The 19,165-nt window shown below is 35.4% G+C and overlaps 2 protein-coding genes across 3 annotated transcripts; both read left to right on the top strand.

Moving 5' to 3' along the window:
- LOC110269463 lies at positions 3,633-5,328 on the top strand. The gene is made up of 5 exons (XM_021117307.1): positions 3,633-4,065; positions 4,187-4,409; positions 4,476-4,630; positions 4,933-5,175; positions 5,266-5,328. The coding sequence occupies exons 1-5, from the start codon at positions 3,633-3,635 to the stop codon at positions 5,289-5,291; spliced, it is 1,080 nt and encodes a 359-aa protein (XP_020972966.1). The 3' UTR covers positions 5,292-5,328.
- LOC107633208 lies at positions 6,298-7,958 on the top strand. Of its 2 annotated transcripts, none has more exons than XM_021118943.1 (2): positions 6,298-6,755; positions 7,762-7,958. In XM_021118943.1, exons 1-2 carry the CDS (start codon positions 6,438-6,440, stop codon positions 7,840-7,842), a joined length of 399 nt encoding a protein of 132 aa, XP_020974602.1. In that variant the 5' UTR covers positions 6,298-6,437; the 3' UTR covers positions 7,843-7,958. The 2 variants fall into 2 exon arrangements, with proteins under 2 accessions (XP_020974602.1, XP_020974604.1); XM_021118945.1 differs by having other exon boundaries at positions 6,298-6,702.

Raw genomic sequence — 19,165 nt, forward strand, 5'->3', positions numbered from 1 at the left:
TGGCGGTTCTGGGTGATTATGGCGGTTTTTAACCGCCGTTTTCACACATATATTAAACAAAAGAATTGCAACCCTAGCCTTAAACGAAACACAGTATAACGGTGCTCTCGATCTCCCTTCTCTCTCCCTTCGCTCTCGATCTCCGACAACGCCGTTCTTCCCTCTCGGCTTCTCCTCTCTCCACTGGTTACGATTTCTCTAGGTACTTCTCCCTCTCCGTCAGTTACTGATTTGTTTCTCTGCAGCTTCCTCTCAAGTTTTCTAGGTACCTCTCCCTCTCCGCCAGTTACTGATTTCTTCGTTTTTGGGGGGTTTTGTTTCTCTGCAGCTCCGCGATCAGAGCTTGTGTTGAAGTATTCCATTGACGTTGGTGTGGGGGTGATTGACGCCGATCGGGTCTTGTGTTCAACTAGTCGACGATATCAGATCTTGGATTGACGGTAACTTCACTTTCTCTTTCCTTATGTATTTACTTCGATGCATGTGTCAATGGTTCAATTGTTGCCATTCTTATTATTGTTTTGGATTTTTCTAGTTAATTCATCCTGCTATTTCTTAATATAGTGAATTGATGAATGAGTTTACACTGAATAAGCTTAGTGAAGTAGGGCTCTGTTCTGTGATTCTGTTCATAATATCTATCACTTTAGTTAATTATTTCCGCGGTTAGTAAAGAATTGAGTCACTTTAATCACATGAGCTGATTCCTTGCCTTCTTTTCTTTGGATTTTGATTATAGTACATGTTATTAGTTGTAAGTTATTACCCTGTTAAATTGTTGTAAAACCACTTTGGTTGCTCTATTTGCATTTATAATCATGATTTAGTGTAACCACACTTTTCTTGACTGTACATAAGTGCCTTTTATTCAAAATCATCCAAGAGATTCTCATATTGGAAACTGCATCATTGAGAGAATCACACTGTTTTGGCTGATTCAAAATCCTTCCTTCCTTTCTTTTCTTCTCCTCTGTCTTTTGCTGTATTCATTGATTTCTGGCTGTTTGATTGTGCTTATGCCTGTGGAATTCTATTCATGGAGTTTAATTGCGTTCTTATTACTTGAGATTATCCTGAAAAAATAGATCATTAACTCTTCTTCTTGAATGATGTTGGGGCTGGAGTTTTTCTTTATTTGGTTTTTGGTTTCCTCTGCTCCTATACTTTGTTCCTGGCATTCTGCTTGGGGAATTTCTGAGCAACTTATTGGTCAGGGTTATGATATTTGGTAAATATGCTTCTTAAGTTTTTTTCCTTATTTTCCTGATGATGGATAGTTTATGTGCTAAGTTTATTCCTGGTTGATTTAAGTGGTTCTTACTTCGTGTACCTGATTATTGTCATGTTCTTTTGTTTCATTGTGATTTCTCTTGGGATATTGTGGAGTATTGTGCAGATTTCTCATTGTTGTGTTGGTTTTAAACTTCAACTCCTTTATGATTTGGGTCAATTTGCCGGGTTAGATTCTTTGGATTAATCATGTGTTACCATTGTGATTTTTAATTGGGTTATGGCCAAAATTGATGAAATTGTAATTTCTGATGGTCATTTCCTGCTCCTTGATTGTGCCTGTCATATTGTTTCTGGACTTTCCTTGCCTCTAAATTTTAGTAGAGCTGTTTAAATATATGCTGGAACATCAATGTCATCCTAATTTGTTGCTGCATATACTGATGGGTTGCTGTGTTGCTGGAACTTATTTGTTTATTTGTGTCAATGTCCAAATTAGATTTTTTATGTACCTGCCAGTAGTATAATTGCAGCTTCAATTTTATGTTTTAAGCTGTGTAGCCCACTCAGGTCCCATCATGCTGTGGATTACTAATTTTTAGTATTACAGTTCAACCAGTTCTTGATTTGGATGTGTTTATGTAACATTTAACTTTTTTGAACTGGCTGATTTGTTACAAGTTGGATTCTTTTTATCCTCTTAGTTCTATTGAAAATGTGAATTTTTTCTATCTGCTCCACACTGCTGTGTCTTCAATTTCAATCAGGTATGGTTTGTGTTGCAGAAAGTCATGGTTGAAGAGCCTCTAAAACATTATCATTCATTAGTTGAGACTTGAGTGCTAAAACAAGAAAGAAACAATTAGGCTTTCATTTTTTCATTTTTATTTTTCGCCCTCTTTCAATGTCATCTTCTCTTACTGAACTCTTGTAGCTTACTATTGGTGTCTGAGTCAAATTATTTTCGGATTGCTCAGATTAATCAGAAGAGTATGTCTGAATTCAAATTCCAGACAATATATTCATTTTCAGTAGTTAATGTGCAAAATATAAAGTAGTGAAACTGAGTATCATGCTACAACTGACTAAACTGTTAAGTACTTCAATTTTTTGTCTCTTGAAATTTTTTTGGTAGAGAAATTCAGTTTTGAAATTTGGGAATTATACTTTTTTTACAAAATGATACACAATGTTAAAACTTTCATAAAGGTACAAAGGCAATGTTTTCCTTATGTTCTTACACTTAATTTATCAAAAATAATATCCTCTATTTCATGTAATTTTGTTACACAAATAAACAAATAAGTTTACTAGGTACATGAGAAATCTAATCTGTGCTGCAGTTTTTGAGCTTATTAACTAGTCAAAATTTGACATTGATTATAGTTGTTGTTGTTGCACTCAATTGCAAACTGATTTTAATAACTCACTACAACTTGATTACTTTCAAATGACATATTGTAAAAAGGAAAAAAGAAAAATGAAATAACTAACTTATTTTAATAACTAATCAATTTTAAAGTGCATTCTATTTAATTTGAGCATCTCTCTACTAAATTAGTGAAGTATTTGAAATTCGAATCCTATTTTATATATTAGAGATAATCACAACATTTTGCCTAGCAGATTAACTAAACAAAAGGAGAATTATAAAAAAAGTCACTTACATACAAAAGTTTGATATGGTTACAGTTCACTCCCTTACCTATCTGAGTCATCATAGATAGAGTATGTATTTGTTTAGGTTCGAAAATTAGGGTCAGATGAGCATATGCATATGTATATATTCCTTTTCTCATTATTAATGTGCAACAGGAGACAGTAGTAGTTTGTGTTCTAGAAGACAGTAGGAGATAATCTATGAATTATGACATTCCAACTATTAAACACTTCATTTAAATATAGACTATGTTAATGCTATTACTTTTTTTCCCCATTCATTGATTTACTTGCTATTCATTGTTGTTGTTGATATTTCAGGTACCTTAGTCTCCTTATTTCCCTCCAAATCTATTATTTGTTTCTTCTTCTTTTTTTTTTTTTAAATACATTTTTTAAATGATAAAATTAAAAGGCAATTAATAATTTTTTATGTGAGATTAATATACTATTTCTGTTTTTCAGATTGATGAGTAATGTCTTCTTTAGCTTCTTAACTTACCCAGCATCTTCTTTAGATCATATATACAACTACTTGAGAAGGAAAAATTCACAAAGTCACTGTTACAGCCACAAAATTATCATTTGAAAGAGGTAATTATAATTTTTTTATAGTTTCTTTTAGAATACTATTTAAGTATTTGTTTAATATCTAATTTGCACATACAAGAATAATTTTCTTACCTTTAGAATATATATAGACTTTTAATTTTTTAAATCCCTATTTGTAGTCCCTCTTAGTCATGTCAATCAATAAGTCGTGGATTGGAAAACCACGAACCACGCATGAGTATAAAGATGGTTTAAACAAGTTTTTGGATTTTGCTTTTGAGCATCGGTCTCTCGCGGGTCGTCAGATTAAATGTCCTTGTCCGGTGTGTGGTTTTTGCAAGTGGCAAACAAGAGAGAAAGTTTTTGAACATTTAATAGTCAAGCCATTTCCAGAAAACTACAAAGTTTGGTATTGGTATGGTGAAGAAGCAGTTAGAGTTGGGTCACAAGTTTATCAAACTAGTCATATTGTACAAGATGATTCGACATATCAGCATCCAATGGTAACAATGCTCAATGACGCGTTTGGAGTCGCTGGATCTGACTTGAATGAAGATGGAGATGGAGATGGAGATGAAGAGCATAGTGGAGAAAATGTAGAATTTTATAAGTTGTTGGAAGATGGTAATGAACCACTGTATGAAGGGTGAACAAAGTATTCAAAACTGTCTTTCTTGATTAGTTTGTATCACATAAAGTGCTTATATAGAATAAGTGACAAAGCCATGACCAAATGCATCACAAGACAAGTCGGCAGCTTCAAATGCATCACAAGTCAAGTCCGCAGCAGCTGCAAATTCCTCCCGAGACACATTGGCAGCTACAAATTTCTCCCGAGACAAGTCGGCAGCAGCTGCAAACTCCTCTCGAGACAAGTCGGCAGCAGCTGCAAATTCCTCCCGAGACAAGTCGGCAGCTTCAAATTCCTCCCGAGACAAGTTGGCAGCTTCAAATTCCTCCCGGGACAAGTCGGCAGCAGCTGCAAGTTCCTCTCGAGACAAGTCCGCAGCAGCTGCAAGTTCCTCCCAAGACAAGTTGGCAGCAGCTGCAAGTTCCTCCCGAGACAAGTCGGCAGCTTCAAATTCTTCTGAGCCATCATCAGTTGCTCCAACTATATCTGAGCATCCATCCGAACCTAAACGTAAACGTGGACATGAATCTAAACATTATTGGACTATTGATGCCATAGGTATGTATAGATGTTCTATTAGTATTTTTAGATGTATAGATGTTATATATGAATTAGTTTGAAAGGATTGAAAATAGAAATTGAATTCTGTGATACCCTTAGCTAGTTATTGGCATGCTGGTTCCTTGAAATTATTAGAAGTAGTTTATATTATATATGATGAAGAAAAGAATGTTGCTGTCCACTTTATATATGTTGCCTTATCTACTTATGTTGCTGTCCAACATACAACATGAATTTTATTTATTTTATTCTTTAGTCGCTCATTTACTCATTTATTTATACTCATTTGTCTATTTTAGATGAATACGAAGATAGTACACGCCTTCATTTATTAGCGAAGGATGTGCATAATTTGACAGAAGGTTTGCGCATAGTTGTCAATTTTGATAAACATCATGCAGCAATAGGAGAAGCAGCTGGACTCCTTGCAGGAGTTTGTGGACAATTGGCCACTGATTGTGTAGCATTTCCAATCAGTTTTGACAAGTGGTCAGACATTCCAGCAAGCTTTTTTGAAAATCAATGGAATATTTTTTTTCCTAGTAAGAAGATTACTCAAACTCTAAAGCTTATTTCTTTGCCATTATTTAATTATATTTGCTGGTTAATATATATTCTTTATAATATTGAAGGCTCGATTTTGCTTCAAAGTGAGTGATAACTTGGCCAAACAATTTTTGCTCCAATCGCTTGGCAAAAAATAGAGCGAACATAGGATAAAGCTTTGGAATGATTTTTATGATCCGAGGTTGAGTAAAACTGAGATCATAAATAATGCACCAGAAGATATTGCTCCTGATCAATGGGCTTTATTCGTAGAATATCGTTTGAAGCCTGAAACTTAGGTAAGTAATTACTCTCCTAGTTAAATGTTGTCCTTTTTTACAGCCTTTGGAATATATATAATTGAATATGAACTAGTCAATGTTGTTGAAGAGTGATTTTGATTTTTGGGTGTCTCTAAAGTTTCTAGAGGTTCTGATCTTTATTTTTACAATTGAACTATTGGCTGCGGGGCAGTCTTAAATAGTGGTACAGTCTTTGTTTATTTTAGTCCTAAATTGCTGTGGTTAGTGCACATCTTTACCCTATTTAAGTCAGTTTTGAAAGATGATGGTTCTTGCGGTTAACATGCAGAAGTGAATATTGCTATAAATTTACATGCAGAAGTGAATGATGCATCTAATAGCTGGTCTAAATTCGTCTATATTCTATGCTAGTTGCCCTCTGCAATTGAAGAGTGGTTATTATCATAGTTGTTCGTGTGTATTCACTTCAGTTTTCCATTATTAACTAAACAAACTAATGTAATAATTGTGTCCAAATTTAACTTGCAGAAACTTTGTAAGAGGAATCAAGAAATTTGGCAAAAACAAATAATTCCTCATACTTCAGGTGCTAAATCAATTGCAAGAAGAAGGACTGAATTGGTAATCAATTAATGCATGCATATCTAATCTATCTCAAATATAATGCATGCATCATCTCTTAATTTTCTGGATATCTAATCTAAGTTAGTAGGCTGCTATTTTTTGATCAAGTCTTTCTACTTTTCTTAAATTTTAGACGGAAGAGACGGGAAAAGAAGTTAGTAGGGTTCAAATGTGGGACATCACTCACAAGAAAATAGATGGAAGTTATGTTAATGAAAAGGCTGAAGAAATAGCGGTAAGACTAAAGTGCAATAAGTAACTTGTTTGTATTTCTTTTTCTTTCTTTTTTATAAGATAATACTATTTTTGATTCTTTCTCTTTCTTTTTATATATGTAGGAGAAGATTGAAGTACATAGCAGCCAACAATCGATGGAATTAACTGTTAATTCTCCTCTTGATGCTCTTGGAGTAGTTTTTGGGAAAGAGCACCCTGGTCGTGTTCGAGGTTTAGGTATGGGAGCTGTTCCAACAATTACTTTCAAGAACAACACTACAAGGATTAGTCAAATAAATTTAGGTTCTTCAAATGATGCTGGCACATCATCTACTTGTGGTCCAAACGTGCAAGAAGAGTTGGATACCGTTAAAGCGCAATTGCAAGCGCTAGTCTCCTATATTGCTTCTAAGGAAGGAGGTAAAATTCCAATACAATTGGCTGGAATGTTCCCTACTCAACAAATCTCACAGGTACAAATACAATTATCCTCTTTTTTTTCCTTTGCTTTATCTTCATCAGTTTTTTTCTTAGGTTCATAGTCTCTTATTGAATACAAATATGTTGAATATTGATATAGTTTCTTGTTGCTGCTTATGATATAATTAGTAGTAGTGCCAGCTTATGCTAGAGTGATAGTAAACCCTCACATTGTTGAAATAGCAAATTAAACAAGAGCTAAAATGTATACAAATTAAGAGCAAGTAATAATAACCATATACATCCTACCGTGTTAGCTTCTCTCTGAGCAATTTCAAGCAGATTATATATAATTAAGAAGATCAGATGAATGCATTGCATGATTGTCATCATTAATTTTCTTCTTAATTAATAACTAATTACCATGATGAGCCTTCACCAATAATACCAGTCCAATACCCAGTTGAATTGTTCCCAGCTTGTTGTTTGTTGTTTTGGTCAAGTTCAACACCAATAACTAATTACTGCCGCTGAAAGCTGATGATGGTGGTGATGCTTGATTTCTCCAAAAGGGAACCAAAGCCTCCCATTATTATGATTATCATTATTCTCTACTTGCCCACCATTACTTCCAAGCCCATCAACCAAAGAAAATCCAAGACTGGGCTTAATCTCTTGCATGGGAAACCCAGAATTGAAGAATTTGGCATTTAAATTTGGCATCAATGAAGAATCCCTTTTCTGTGCCCTGCATGGAGAAAATCTAAAGGATCAAAACTAAACCAGAAATCAATAAGTTGGAACAAAACTTTCTTGTTTTTTTACTATTCAAGTTGTCATGTGTACAAAAAAGGTTTTTAAAGTTGTGCTGAGTGCTGTTACTGAAAAAAAAAGATTTAATTTTACTTTATACTATATTTTTTAGTCTCTAAAGTTTGACAAATGTGTGTTCTTTTATATATGCCTTTTCTTATAAATTAAATCAGACTTAAAATGTATATCAATATATGCCCTTTTCTTGTATTTCTTATGCTCATAATAATTATATTTTTGTTATAGGGATTGGATCAGGAGAGTGAGATTCCATCACCAAAAGAGTTAGGAAGTAGGTCATTTGGAGCAAGCAACAAGGAAGCATGACCATGCTTAATATGTTAAGACGTATATTCAGAATTATATGTTAAGACGTATTATTGAAAAATGTTACTTTGATACTTTGTTTTTGAATTATGACATTTCAATTATGACTTGGATTATGACTTTTTGATTATGTATGAATTAAAAATCATCTTATGATGTTTGATTTATGATTATGCCTTCTGGTTATTACAAGATTTTAAAGTAAGTTTCGAAAATATCACTTTAAATTGGTAGTTTCAATCTTATTTTAAAAAGCATAAAATTGTCATCATAATTAGGTACAAACGGCGGTTAGAAACCCCATTTTAAATGAAAATGATGCGATTATACGCTGGTAGAAACGGCGGTTAAAAACTGCCATTTTAAACACAAAAGATGCCATTATAATCTGGTAAAAACGGCGGCTAGAAATTGCCATTTTAACACAAAAGATGCCATTATAACCTGGTAAAAATGGCGGTTATAATGGTAAAAATGGCGGTTTCCAACCGCCATTTTAAACAGAAGTGATGTCTCAACATCCTGGTAAAAATGGCAGTTACAGCCGCCATTTTAAACAATATAAAAAACCACCATTTTATCTGGAAATAATGGCGGTTACAAACCGCCATTTTAACCTTCAAAAAACTGCCGTATTATCCACAGGTTATTACGGCAGTTTTCTGAAAACCGCCGTAATAACCAAAATGGCACCCAGAATAATGGCATTTCTTGGAGGCACCAGTTTTGGCCATAATGGCGGTTCTAACCGCCATAATTCCCCAAAATAACTGCCGTTTTAACCCTATTTTTTTGTAGTGAGTTATATTTGGAACATAGTTTAAAAAGTTAAGAACATACAACCCGCAAGATTTGAGCTTAGTTACATGGTTACATTATTTAACCATCAATATTTTATTCTTGTGTGTTTACTTCTCTATGATCGTAATCTATATTTTGTTTCATCCTATATGTCCAATGTTTAATATATTTATATGCTTGCATATGATTGAGGCCATTGTTTGTTTAGCTCACTTATCCAAATTAAGCTTACCCCTTAAGTTACCTTTGTTAGCCACTTTGAGCCTTTAAATCCTATTTGTTCTGTACTTTACCACATCACTAGCCTTAAGCGGAAAAATAATTATATATTCCAATTGAATCTTTGGTTAGCTTAAGATAGAATTGTGTGTTAATTGAGTATGGAAAATTGTGGGAACAAAAGATAATAAGGGAATGTGTCATGATAATATAATGGGAATTTGGGTACCTACTCATGTGAAACTATAAAAGAAAATTAAAATTCTATGTGCATTGATAAGCTATATTTATTTTCATGTTAAAAAAAAATCCAAAAATATTCAATAAATAAATAAGGGGACAAAATTACCCCAATGCTAAGTTAAAATTCAAGGATCAATGCACATGTGATAAAATTAAAATAAAAGTTGATACATGAGTATGGAATGCGAAAGGGAAATTTTAGGTAGCTAGGTGTGAAATTTAAGTTACATAGAATATATATGTGTGTTAGGTGAAAGCTTAGGTTAATTAAAGATTCAATTTATAAGCTTACTTAGCCATATATGTACCCTTACCCTTACCTTGGCCCCATTACAACCTTGAAAAGACCTCATGATGTTTGTGTTGGTACATTAAATGTTGTTGATTGGTTAGGTGAAGAACAAAAATTAGAAAGCATGATTAGAGAATCATAGAGTGACTACCTTATACACTAGAGAGATTAGAGCATACATACATCATCAGTGAGGGTTCAATGCTTAAATTCTATGTTCCCGGCTTTCATGAGCTACCTTCTTGCATTTTTATCTGTTGTTACTGTATAAGAATTGAATTAGTGGAATTTGATTTGTGATTGTCTTGAAGAGCTTATTTACTTTTAACCAAGTGGACAAGAATCATATAGTTGCATTCATATATATAGGTTGCATTGCATTGCATGAGTTTTACATGTTCCTACTCATTTATTTTATCTCCAACTAAGCATGAGAACATGCTAATGTCTAAGTGTGGAGAGGTTGATAAACCTTTACTTTATGATTTATATTGTGTTTAATTGTGTGGTTTTATCAAATCTTTACCCACTTATTGAAGAACGGATGCTTGACGGTTTAGAATTCAGAATAAATTCCCATTGCATGTATAGTTTCTAAACCAAGCAATCATCCTTTTTTACAAATATTTTGGTTGTCACAAGTAACAAACCCAATAAAATTTATAAACCGAAGTATTCAAACCTTGGGTCGTCTTCTCAAGGAATTGCAGGGAGGTGTTCTTATTATTAGTTATGGAAAACAGTGTTTTTGGGTTTTGAAAGGTTTTAACAAGGAAAATAAATTGCAGGAATTAATAAATTAATATCTAATAAAACTCTTGGCAAGGTATGAAAATTCGGAAGTCCTATCCTAGTTATACTTATGAGAATTGAGTTTAATCCCACTTAGTTATCCTTTACAAAAGCAAGGGAAAGTCAAGTGGACTAATTAGTTAGATCCCCAAGTCCTAGCCAACTCCTAAGGAAAGACTAGAGTTAGTGGAATTCAATTCAATTAGCAAAAATAACAATTAAAAATCACGATAAGTTTGATAACTCAAGAGCCTCCAGTTAATCAATTAAAGCCAAGAATATAAAAAGCTAAATAAGAATCATAAATCTGAAATACCTCAATTTATATCAAATAAAGAAAATCCTAACATGAATGGTTCATAAGCCAATTTGGCAACATAAGTAATTAAATAAAAGCATTAAAGTGTCTGAAAGTAAAAGAGAAATATAAAGTAAAATGAATATTGAACCTGAGAGGAAGTTGAAATAATAAGTTGAAATAATAAGAAATCTTAATTCCTTTAAGAGGAATCCTAATCCTAAAACCTAAGAGAGAGGAGAGAACCTCTCTCTCTAAAAACTACATCTAAATTACGAAAAGTGAATAATCGGAATGCCTATTATGAATGGTTGCATTCCCCCACTTTATAACCTCTAATCTGTATTTTCTGGACTTGGATCTGGGTCAAAAGGGGTTCAGAAATCGCTGGGGGCATTTTCTGCAGTTTCTGGTGAGTGGCGTCTGTCATGCGTCTGCGTGGATCATGCGGTCGCGTCATCTGGAGTTCTACTCTTTCACTCGGTCGCGTCAAGCACGCGTATGCATCATTTGCGTTCTGCTCATGGCACGCATCCGCGTTAGTCACGCGTTCACGTCGCTGCCTTTTCGCGCTGGGCACACGGCCGCTTCGTCCACACGTTCGCGTTGCTGCCCTTTCCTTCAAAACTCCATTTTTGTGCTTTCCTTCCATTTTTGTATGTTTTCTTTCCATCCTTTAAGTCATTCCTGCCCTATAAAGCCTGAAAGCACTCAACACACAAATCACGGCATCGAATGGTAATAAAGGATGATTAATTTTAATATTTCTAAAGCATAGGAAACATGTTTTTCACATATATCACATAATAAGGAAGGAAAAGTAAAACCATGCAAATTACATGAATAAATGGGTGAAGGATTGAATAAATCACTTAAATTGAGCACAAAATACATCATAAAATATGGGTTTATCAACCTCCCCACACTTAAACAATATCATGTCCTCATGCTAAATCCAAGGTAAAGAATAAGGTAAGGTGGTGGAATTTCATGCAATGTAATCTACTCTAACTGCAAGCTACCTAAATGAGTCATGCAATTCTAGTTTTTATTCACTTGTATATAAAACTTACATGTAGTTAAATTAATTCATATCCTCAAGGAATCATATATGCATAGCCAAACTTTAGATATTGTTAAAGCACTTTTATAATTGAGATGGGTAAAAGTATTTCACAAACTTACAAGACAATTAACAATTAAGCAGAGATATATGGTGATGAACTATTGAACCCTCACTGGATTTTGTGTTTACTCTCTAGTCACTCAGTGTTTATTGGGTTATTCACTCTATCCTTTTTCTATCCTTGCTTTCTAAAACTTTGTTCTTCATCTAACCAATCAACAAATATGGAATACAGACATACAAAAATCTTGAGGTCTTTTTCAAGGTTGTAATGGGGCCAAGGTAAAGGTAAGGGTATATGTATAAGGCTAAGTAAGCTAATAAGTGAATCCTTGATTAGTCTAAGATCTCACCTAACATACATACTTTATATAAATTAAAAGTTCCTTTATCTATTGACCCAAATTTTCCCACTTTGTATTGCAAGCTCATGCATTATTTTTAATTTTGTTCCATCTGCATTGATTTTTATTGTGCATTTGGGAAATTTTTTTGTATCCCCTTATCTAAATACTAAAAACAAATTATATATAAATTATTATTTTTTTTTAAATCTATGCACATGGTAATACAATTGTTTTGATTTCACATGACCATGCTTCCCAAATTTTGTTTTTGAAACAACTTATTCTTTTTAAATTCCTACTTTGTTTCTATCATCCCATGTTCCCATAATATTCCCCACTCTTAAATTGTACACAATATCTATCTTAAGCTAACCAAGGATTCAACTTGGAACTTTTATTTTATTTTTCTTCTTAAGGCTAGTAATGTGGTTATAGAACAAGAGGGGATTAAAAAGCTCGAGGGGCTAACAAGGGTAATGTAAAAGGTAGGCTAATTTGGGATAAGTGAGGAAAAATTCAAATGATGGCCTCAATCATCTCTTGGTATGTATCTATATTCTATACTGGACATATAGATTAAAATAAAGTAAAGAACATCAGAGTGAAAAAGAAGGGCAAAACACACAGGAATGAAATTTATGGTTTGAATGTAACCATACAATTGAAACTCACAGGCTGTGTGTTCTCCAGCTCAAAAATCATATATCAGTTATATATGTCATGCAAGTAGAAATCAAGAGTTCCCATTATTCTCAATGTAAATATTAGGGTGGCTTTTAAAATCTTAGTGTTCCTCCTTGATGAAATGTTGTTAACTAACTAACATGTAATGCTATATATACAAGGTGTGTGGATTGTTTTAAATTACTAAAGTTTCTAGCTTACTCCCATTTTATTTTTAATTAGATCAAACTATTATATGCTAAAAGGGTATACCATACTAATTAATCCACATATTCTATAACTAATAAGTTTAGAATTGCAAACTAAACTAAATGTCTAAGGTATAAACTAAAGTGCAAAATACAGAAATAAAGTAAAAATACAGCAAAAGAACAATGTGCAAGTACTGAAAAATAAAAAATAAAAATAAAGATAAAAATAAAAATACAGAAAAATAAACAAAATAAGATAAAAAGAGTCTGTAGTGGTTCACCAAAAAGATACGCCAGGGATGGCGACCTCCCCACACTTAAAATACAGAATCGTCCTCGATGCTCACTCAAGCTGGGTGTGAAGAAGTGTCATCATCGGAAGGATGGGCTACTGGAGTCTCTGTGGTGGCCTGAAGGTCTGCAGATTGGATAAGTGTAGGAGGATCTGTCTGCTGCAGTGGAGGCACTGACTGTAGAGGGATCTCCGGGTCTGTGGCCTGAATCTGGTGTGGCTCCTCATGCTGTGGTGCAGCTAGCTCTGGTCCTGCCTGCTCAGCCTAGGTAGGTGTCTCCTCCTCGTGATCATCCTCCTCCATCTCAGATGTATCAGAAGGGGTGTCAGGCTCGGAGGGGATGTCGCCGCCGGATCGGATCATCAACTTGAGGTGCTCATAGCGTCGCTTATTGCGACGCTCAGATATCGCATATCGCCGCTGGTTGCGGCACTCCATCTGGTCCAGCTGTTGGAATAAGCGGTGCAGAAGGTGGTAAATGGGCTCTAAGGCAGGTGGAGGTGCAGTGGTGGTAGCTGGTGCAGCAGTGGATGAAGAAGGGGCAGCTGAAGGTGTGGCGGTCTCATCAGAAGCGGTGAGGAATGGGGGTCTGTGACTTAAAGCCTGAAATTTCCTACTATGAGGGATAATCTTTTTGCAGTCCGTAGTAGGTGGCTTCTCATCAGCAAGCTCCCAAGGCACGTCAGCTCGACGGTGCAGCTGGGTGATCAGATAAAGGAAGGGGAGAGTGCCTCTCACATGGACCCTGGCCATGTAATACTGGATGAAACGTGGAAGATACAGGTTCTTACCCTCCATCACACACCAGATGAGGGTGATCATAGCAGCGGGCAGCTCTGTCTCATGAGTGCTCGGCATCACATAGTTGCTCAGAATCTAGTGCCTGAGCCGAGCCTCATCAATCAGATACATCAGCTTGATTCCCTTAGGCATCACTGTGTTCTTTTTCATGACCCATGGGACAGTAGGATCAAGGGCTATTCTCTGCTTGACAACATCCTAGTAAAATCTCATAAAGCGCGTATCCTCTTCAGCCTTTTGGTAACCGTCAGGATGATCTGATTTAGGCTGAAGGTGGAGGATATCCTCAATGGCTTCCTCAGTGACCAAAATCTGTTTCCCTCTGAGGTGCACTACATCCAGGAAAGTCTTGAAATAGTTGCAGTAAAACTCTCTGACCCAGGAAGCATTGACCTCTGTCAAGTTTTTCTCCAAGAAGAACCAGCCTCTCTATTTTATCTGTTTGGAGGTGTACTGCTGTAGTTCTTATGGAAAAAATATTTACAATAACTAATAATAAGGCACATGTTTGCAATTCCCCGGCAACGGCGCCATTTTGAAGAACGGATGCTTGACGGTTTAGAATTCAGAATAAATTCCCGTTGCAAGTATAGTTTCTAAACCAAGCAATCATCCTTTCTTACAAACGTTTTAGTTATCACAAGTAACAAACCCAATAAAATTTATAAACCAAAGTATTCAAATCTCGGGTCGTCTTCTCAAGGAATTGCAGGGAGGTGTTCTTATTATTAGTTAGGGAAAATAGTGTTTTTGGGTTTTGAAAGGTTTGAACAAGGAAAATAAATTGCAGGAATTAATAAATTAATATCTAATAAAACTCTTGGCAATGTATGAAAATTCGGAAGTCCTATCCTAGTTATCCTTATGAGAATTGAGTTTAATCCCACTTAGTTATCCTTTACAAAAGCAAGGGAAAGTCAAGTGGACTAATTAGTTAGATCCCCAAGTCTTAGCCAACTCCTAAGGAAAGACCAGAGATAGTGGAATTCAATTCAATTAGCAAAAGTAACAATTAACGATCACCATAAGTTTGATAACTCAAGAGCCTCCAGTTAATCAATTAAAGCCAAGAATATAAAAAGCTAAATAAGAATCATAAATCTGAAATACCTCAATTTATATCAAATAAAGAAAATCCTAACATGAATGGTTCATAAGCCAATTTGGCAACATAAGTAATTAAATAAAAGCATTAAAGTATCTGAAAGTAAAAGAGAAATATAAAGTAAACGAAATAATGAACCTGAGAGGAAGTTGAAATAATAAGTTGAAATAATAAGAAATCCTAATTCCTTTAAGAGGAATCCTAATCCTAAAACCTAAGAGAGAGGAGAGAACCTCTCTCTAAAAAATACATCTAAATTATGAAAAGTGAAAAATCGGAAGGACTGTTATGAATGGATGCATTCCCCCACTTTATAACCTCTAGTCTGTGTTTTCTGGACTTGGATCTGGGCCAAAAGGGGTTCAGAAATTGCTGGGGGGATTTTCTGCAGTTTCTGGTGCGTGGCGTCTGTCACGCGTCCGCGTGGATCACGCGGTCGCGTCATCTGGAGTTTTGCTCTTTCACGGAGTCGCGTCAGGCACGCGTACGCGTCATTTGCGTTCTGCTCAAGGCACGCGTCCGCATCAGTCACGGGTTTGTGTCGCTGCCTTTTCGCGCTGGGCACACGGCGGCTTCGTCCACGCGTTTGCGTCGCTGCCCTTTCCTTCAAAACTCCATTTTTGTGCTTTTCTTCCATTTTTGTATGTTTCCTTTCCATCCTTTAAGTCATTCTTACCCTATAAAGCCTGAAAGCACTCAACGCACAAATCACGGCATCGAATGGTAATAAAGGATGATTAATTTTAATATTTCTAAAGCATAGGAGACATGTTTTTCACATATATCACATAATAAGGAAGGAAAAGTAAAACCATGCAAATTACATGAATAAGTGGGTGAAGGATTGAATAAATCACTTAAATTGAGCACAAAATACATCATAAAATATGGGTTTATCACTTATTCGTATGATTAGCATGTATTTACAATTTCTTCCCAAAATTACTCCATGGTTGAAAACTTGCTTCCTAGAGACTTTTAATTATGTATTTTGATTCTCCTTTATTCCATTCGATACCGTGATCTGTGTGTTAAGTGTTTCAGGCTTTATAGGGCATGAATGACTTGGAGATTGGAAAGGAGGCTTGCAAAAACGGAAGGAACACAAGAAATTTAGTAGATGACCAGCGAGAAGCGACGCGGACGCATGGCTCACGCGACCGCGTGAAATGGAGAAATCAGAGTGATGCGCTCGCGTGCCTGACGCGAACGCGTGAACTGAAAGCTGCATGAGTGACGCGAATGCGTGGACAACGCGCACGCGTGGTAAGGCAAAACACTGGATGACGCAAATGCGTGGATGACGCGATCGCGTCACGTGCACGATCTGCAGAATTTGTAGAATTCGCTGGGGGCGATTTTGGGCCATGTTTTGTCCCGGTTTTCGGCCCAGAAAAGCATATTAGAGCCAGGAAACATGCAGAGACCAGGAACAACATTCATTCCACATAATTTTAGTTTTTAGATCTGAATTTACTCCTCCTCTAGGGTTTCTCTCTATGCATTCATATTTCTTAGGATTTTGATTTTTATTGCTTTTTGGATTGGGATATTGAGAAGAGTTATTACCTCCGCCAAGACTTCATCATTCTAGTTTGTTTTCCTTACTTGTCACTTACTCTTTCATATCCTTATTTTGTTCAGGATTACTATTGGATTATTTTTTAGAATTTATTAATACAAGAACTGTTTTTATTTTTAATTGGTCTCTTTGATTATTATTATTATTTATCATGTCTTTCTTTATTTCCCTTTCTTATTTCGTGAATTTTACATTCATAATGAGCGAGTAGTTCCATAACTTGATTGGGAGTTGGTTGAAAGGAGAACCTTGAGTTGGAATGCTCAAGAGTAAAATTTTAATTGGGTTTATCGTTGGATCGCCCTCTAGTCACTGACACTAGTCCTTCCCAAGGGAGAGGATTAGAACTTGTGAATAGAAACTGACTTCCAACTTGCTTGACTTTCCTTTATCTGGTAAAGGATAACTGAGCAGAACAACCTTCAATTATCAATTAATCTTGGGAGAACTCCAACAAGGATAGGACTTCCGACTAATCTACTCCCGGTCAAGGTTTTTATTTAAATTACATAAATTCTCTGATTTAATTTCCTCTCTATCAAACTCAAACCCTTTTGGAAAATATCTGATTAATAAAATAGCACATCTTTCTGCAACTCGTTGGGAGACGACCTGGGATTCTTACTCCCAGTATTTTAATTCTAATTTTGTGACAACCCTTCTAAATTGATAAGCGGATTTTTGGTTGGTTAAGAACTATACTTGCAATGTATCTCTTATAATAATTTCTTAACTCACCAATTTCCGCCACGTCAGAATGCTCAGGTGATTAGTTAAATTGGAAGTTGTTGGCTAATTCTCTATTTACTAATGCTAGACCTTCCCAAGGGAGAGGACTAGGATTTGCGAATAAGAATTAGCTCAATCACTTGACTTTCCTTTATTTAGTAAGGGTTAACTAAGTGAAAACAACAACCTCTTTATACTACACTTGAGAGAATTTCAACAAGGATAGAACTTCCAATTAATCATTCCCCCAGTCAAGGCTTTTTTTATTTAGAATAATATAAATCTCTTTTAACTTTCATTGCTTTAATTTACAATCATATGCTTGTGCCCATTGCCCAAACTCAAAATTTCCCAGAAAACTCCTGATTAATAAGATAGCACCCTTTTATCAACTCGTTGGGAGACGACCTGGGACTCATACTCCCAGTATTTTTATTCTAATTTTTATGACAACCCTTCTAAATTGATGAGCAGATTTTAGCTGGTTAAGAACTATACTCGCAACGTAATTCTTATATCAATATCTTAATCGGTCGACTTCCGCCTCACATAAGTGTACTTACAATTATAGAAGCAAAATCAAAGATCAAAGCTTGCTATAAAATGCTACAATGGAAATTGATAAACCCTAAGAGAGCATTCTACTCTACACTACTCCTACTCCTATGGAAGCTTCCTATACTACTACTACCTAATGAAAACCTAATATGTTGATATGTGTTGATATCCCCTTCATATAGCACTTCAATTCAGCAACGGAGCCTTCAAAATTGGGCCAAAAGCGTTCAGAAATCGCGCAGCAGGTGTTTCATTAATGAATTCACGTGCAGGGTACACACATTTTGCTGAACGTCCTCCTGTGCGTGCGCACAGATACTTGTGCGCACGCACACATATAAATTTCCTTTTGTGTGCACGCACGCAAGCTTGTCCGCACACACACTTGTCTGTGTATGATTTTCCTTGTTTTCTTCATGTTTTCTCTCTTGTACATGCTTTCTCTCACTTTTGGCTATCCATTCTTGCCTAATTGACCTAAAATCAATCAACAAACATGTCATGGCATCAAATGGAATAAAAGTGGAATCAAATTACTCAATTTAAGCATAAAAATGCATGTTTTCACATTTAGGTCCAAATTTGGGGGGGGGAGGGGAACACAAAAGTATGCTATTTTGGTGCTTAAGTGTGAGTTCATGTGCTAGAATCCATCCAAATTGAGTCAAAATATATAATCAAATATGGACTCATCAATTCTCCCACACTTAAACAATAGCATGTTCTCATGCTAAACCAACAAGGAAAATGATAAAAAGGGGTAATCAACTTATTAAATGCAACTATCTATACGCATGCAAGTATGTATATACTATTTATACCTATATATCTATCTACGTTATAGTATCTATATAAAATTGGTGAAAACAAACAAACAAATTTCCAAGCAAGTATAGACAAATAGGGCAAAGCAAAGAGATAATTCAATGCAAGCAAAATCTAAAAAATTGATTCAACTCATGAAAAAGAAGCAAGTTACAAGAATACATGATAAGAGGCATGGAAACATAGAGTTTAGTAATTGAACCCTCACTAGGTGTGTGTATACACTCTAATCACTCAGTGTCTAAGGGTCAATTCACTCAAGTCTCCTCTAATCATGTTTTCAAGGATTTGCTTTTCATCTAACAATCAACAAGTGATGCATGAATGCAGTTAGCATGAGGACCTCATATGGTTGCAATGGGGTTAGGGTCAAGGTGGGATAGATATGGCTAAGTGGACTAAAATGATTGAATCCTTGATTAGTTTAAGTATCCAAC

This window comes from Arachis ipaensis, chromosome B03 (genome assembly GCF_000816755.2).
Source record: "Arachis ipaensis cultivar K30076 chromosome B03, Araip1.1, whole genome shotgun sequence".
Lineage (NCBI taxonomy): Eukaryota > Viridiplantae > Streptophyta > Magnoliopsida > Fabales > Fabaceae > Arachis > Arachis ipaensis.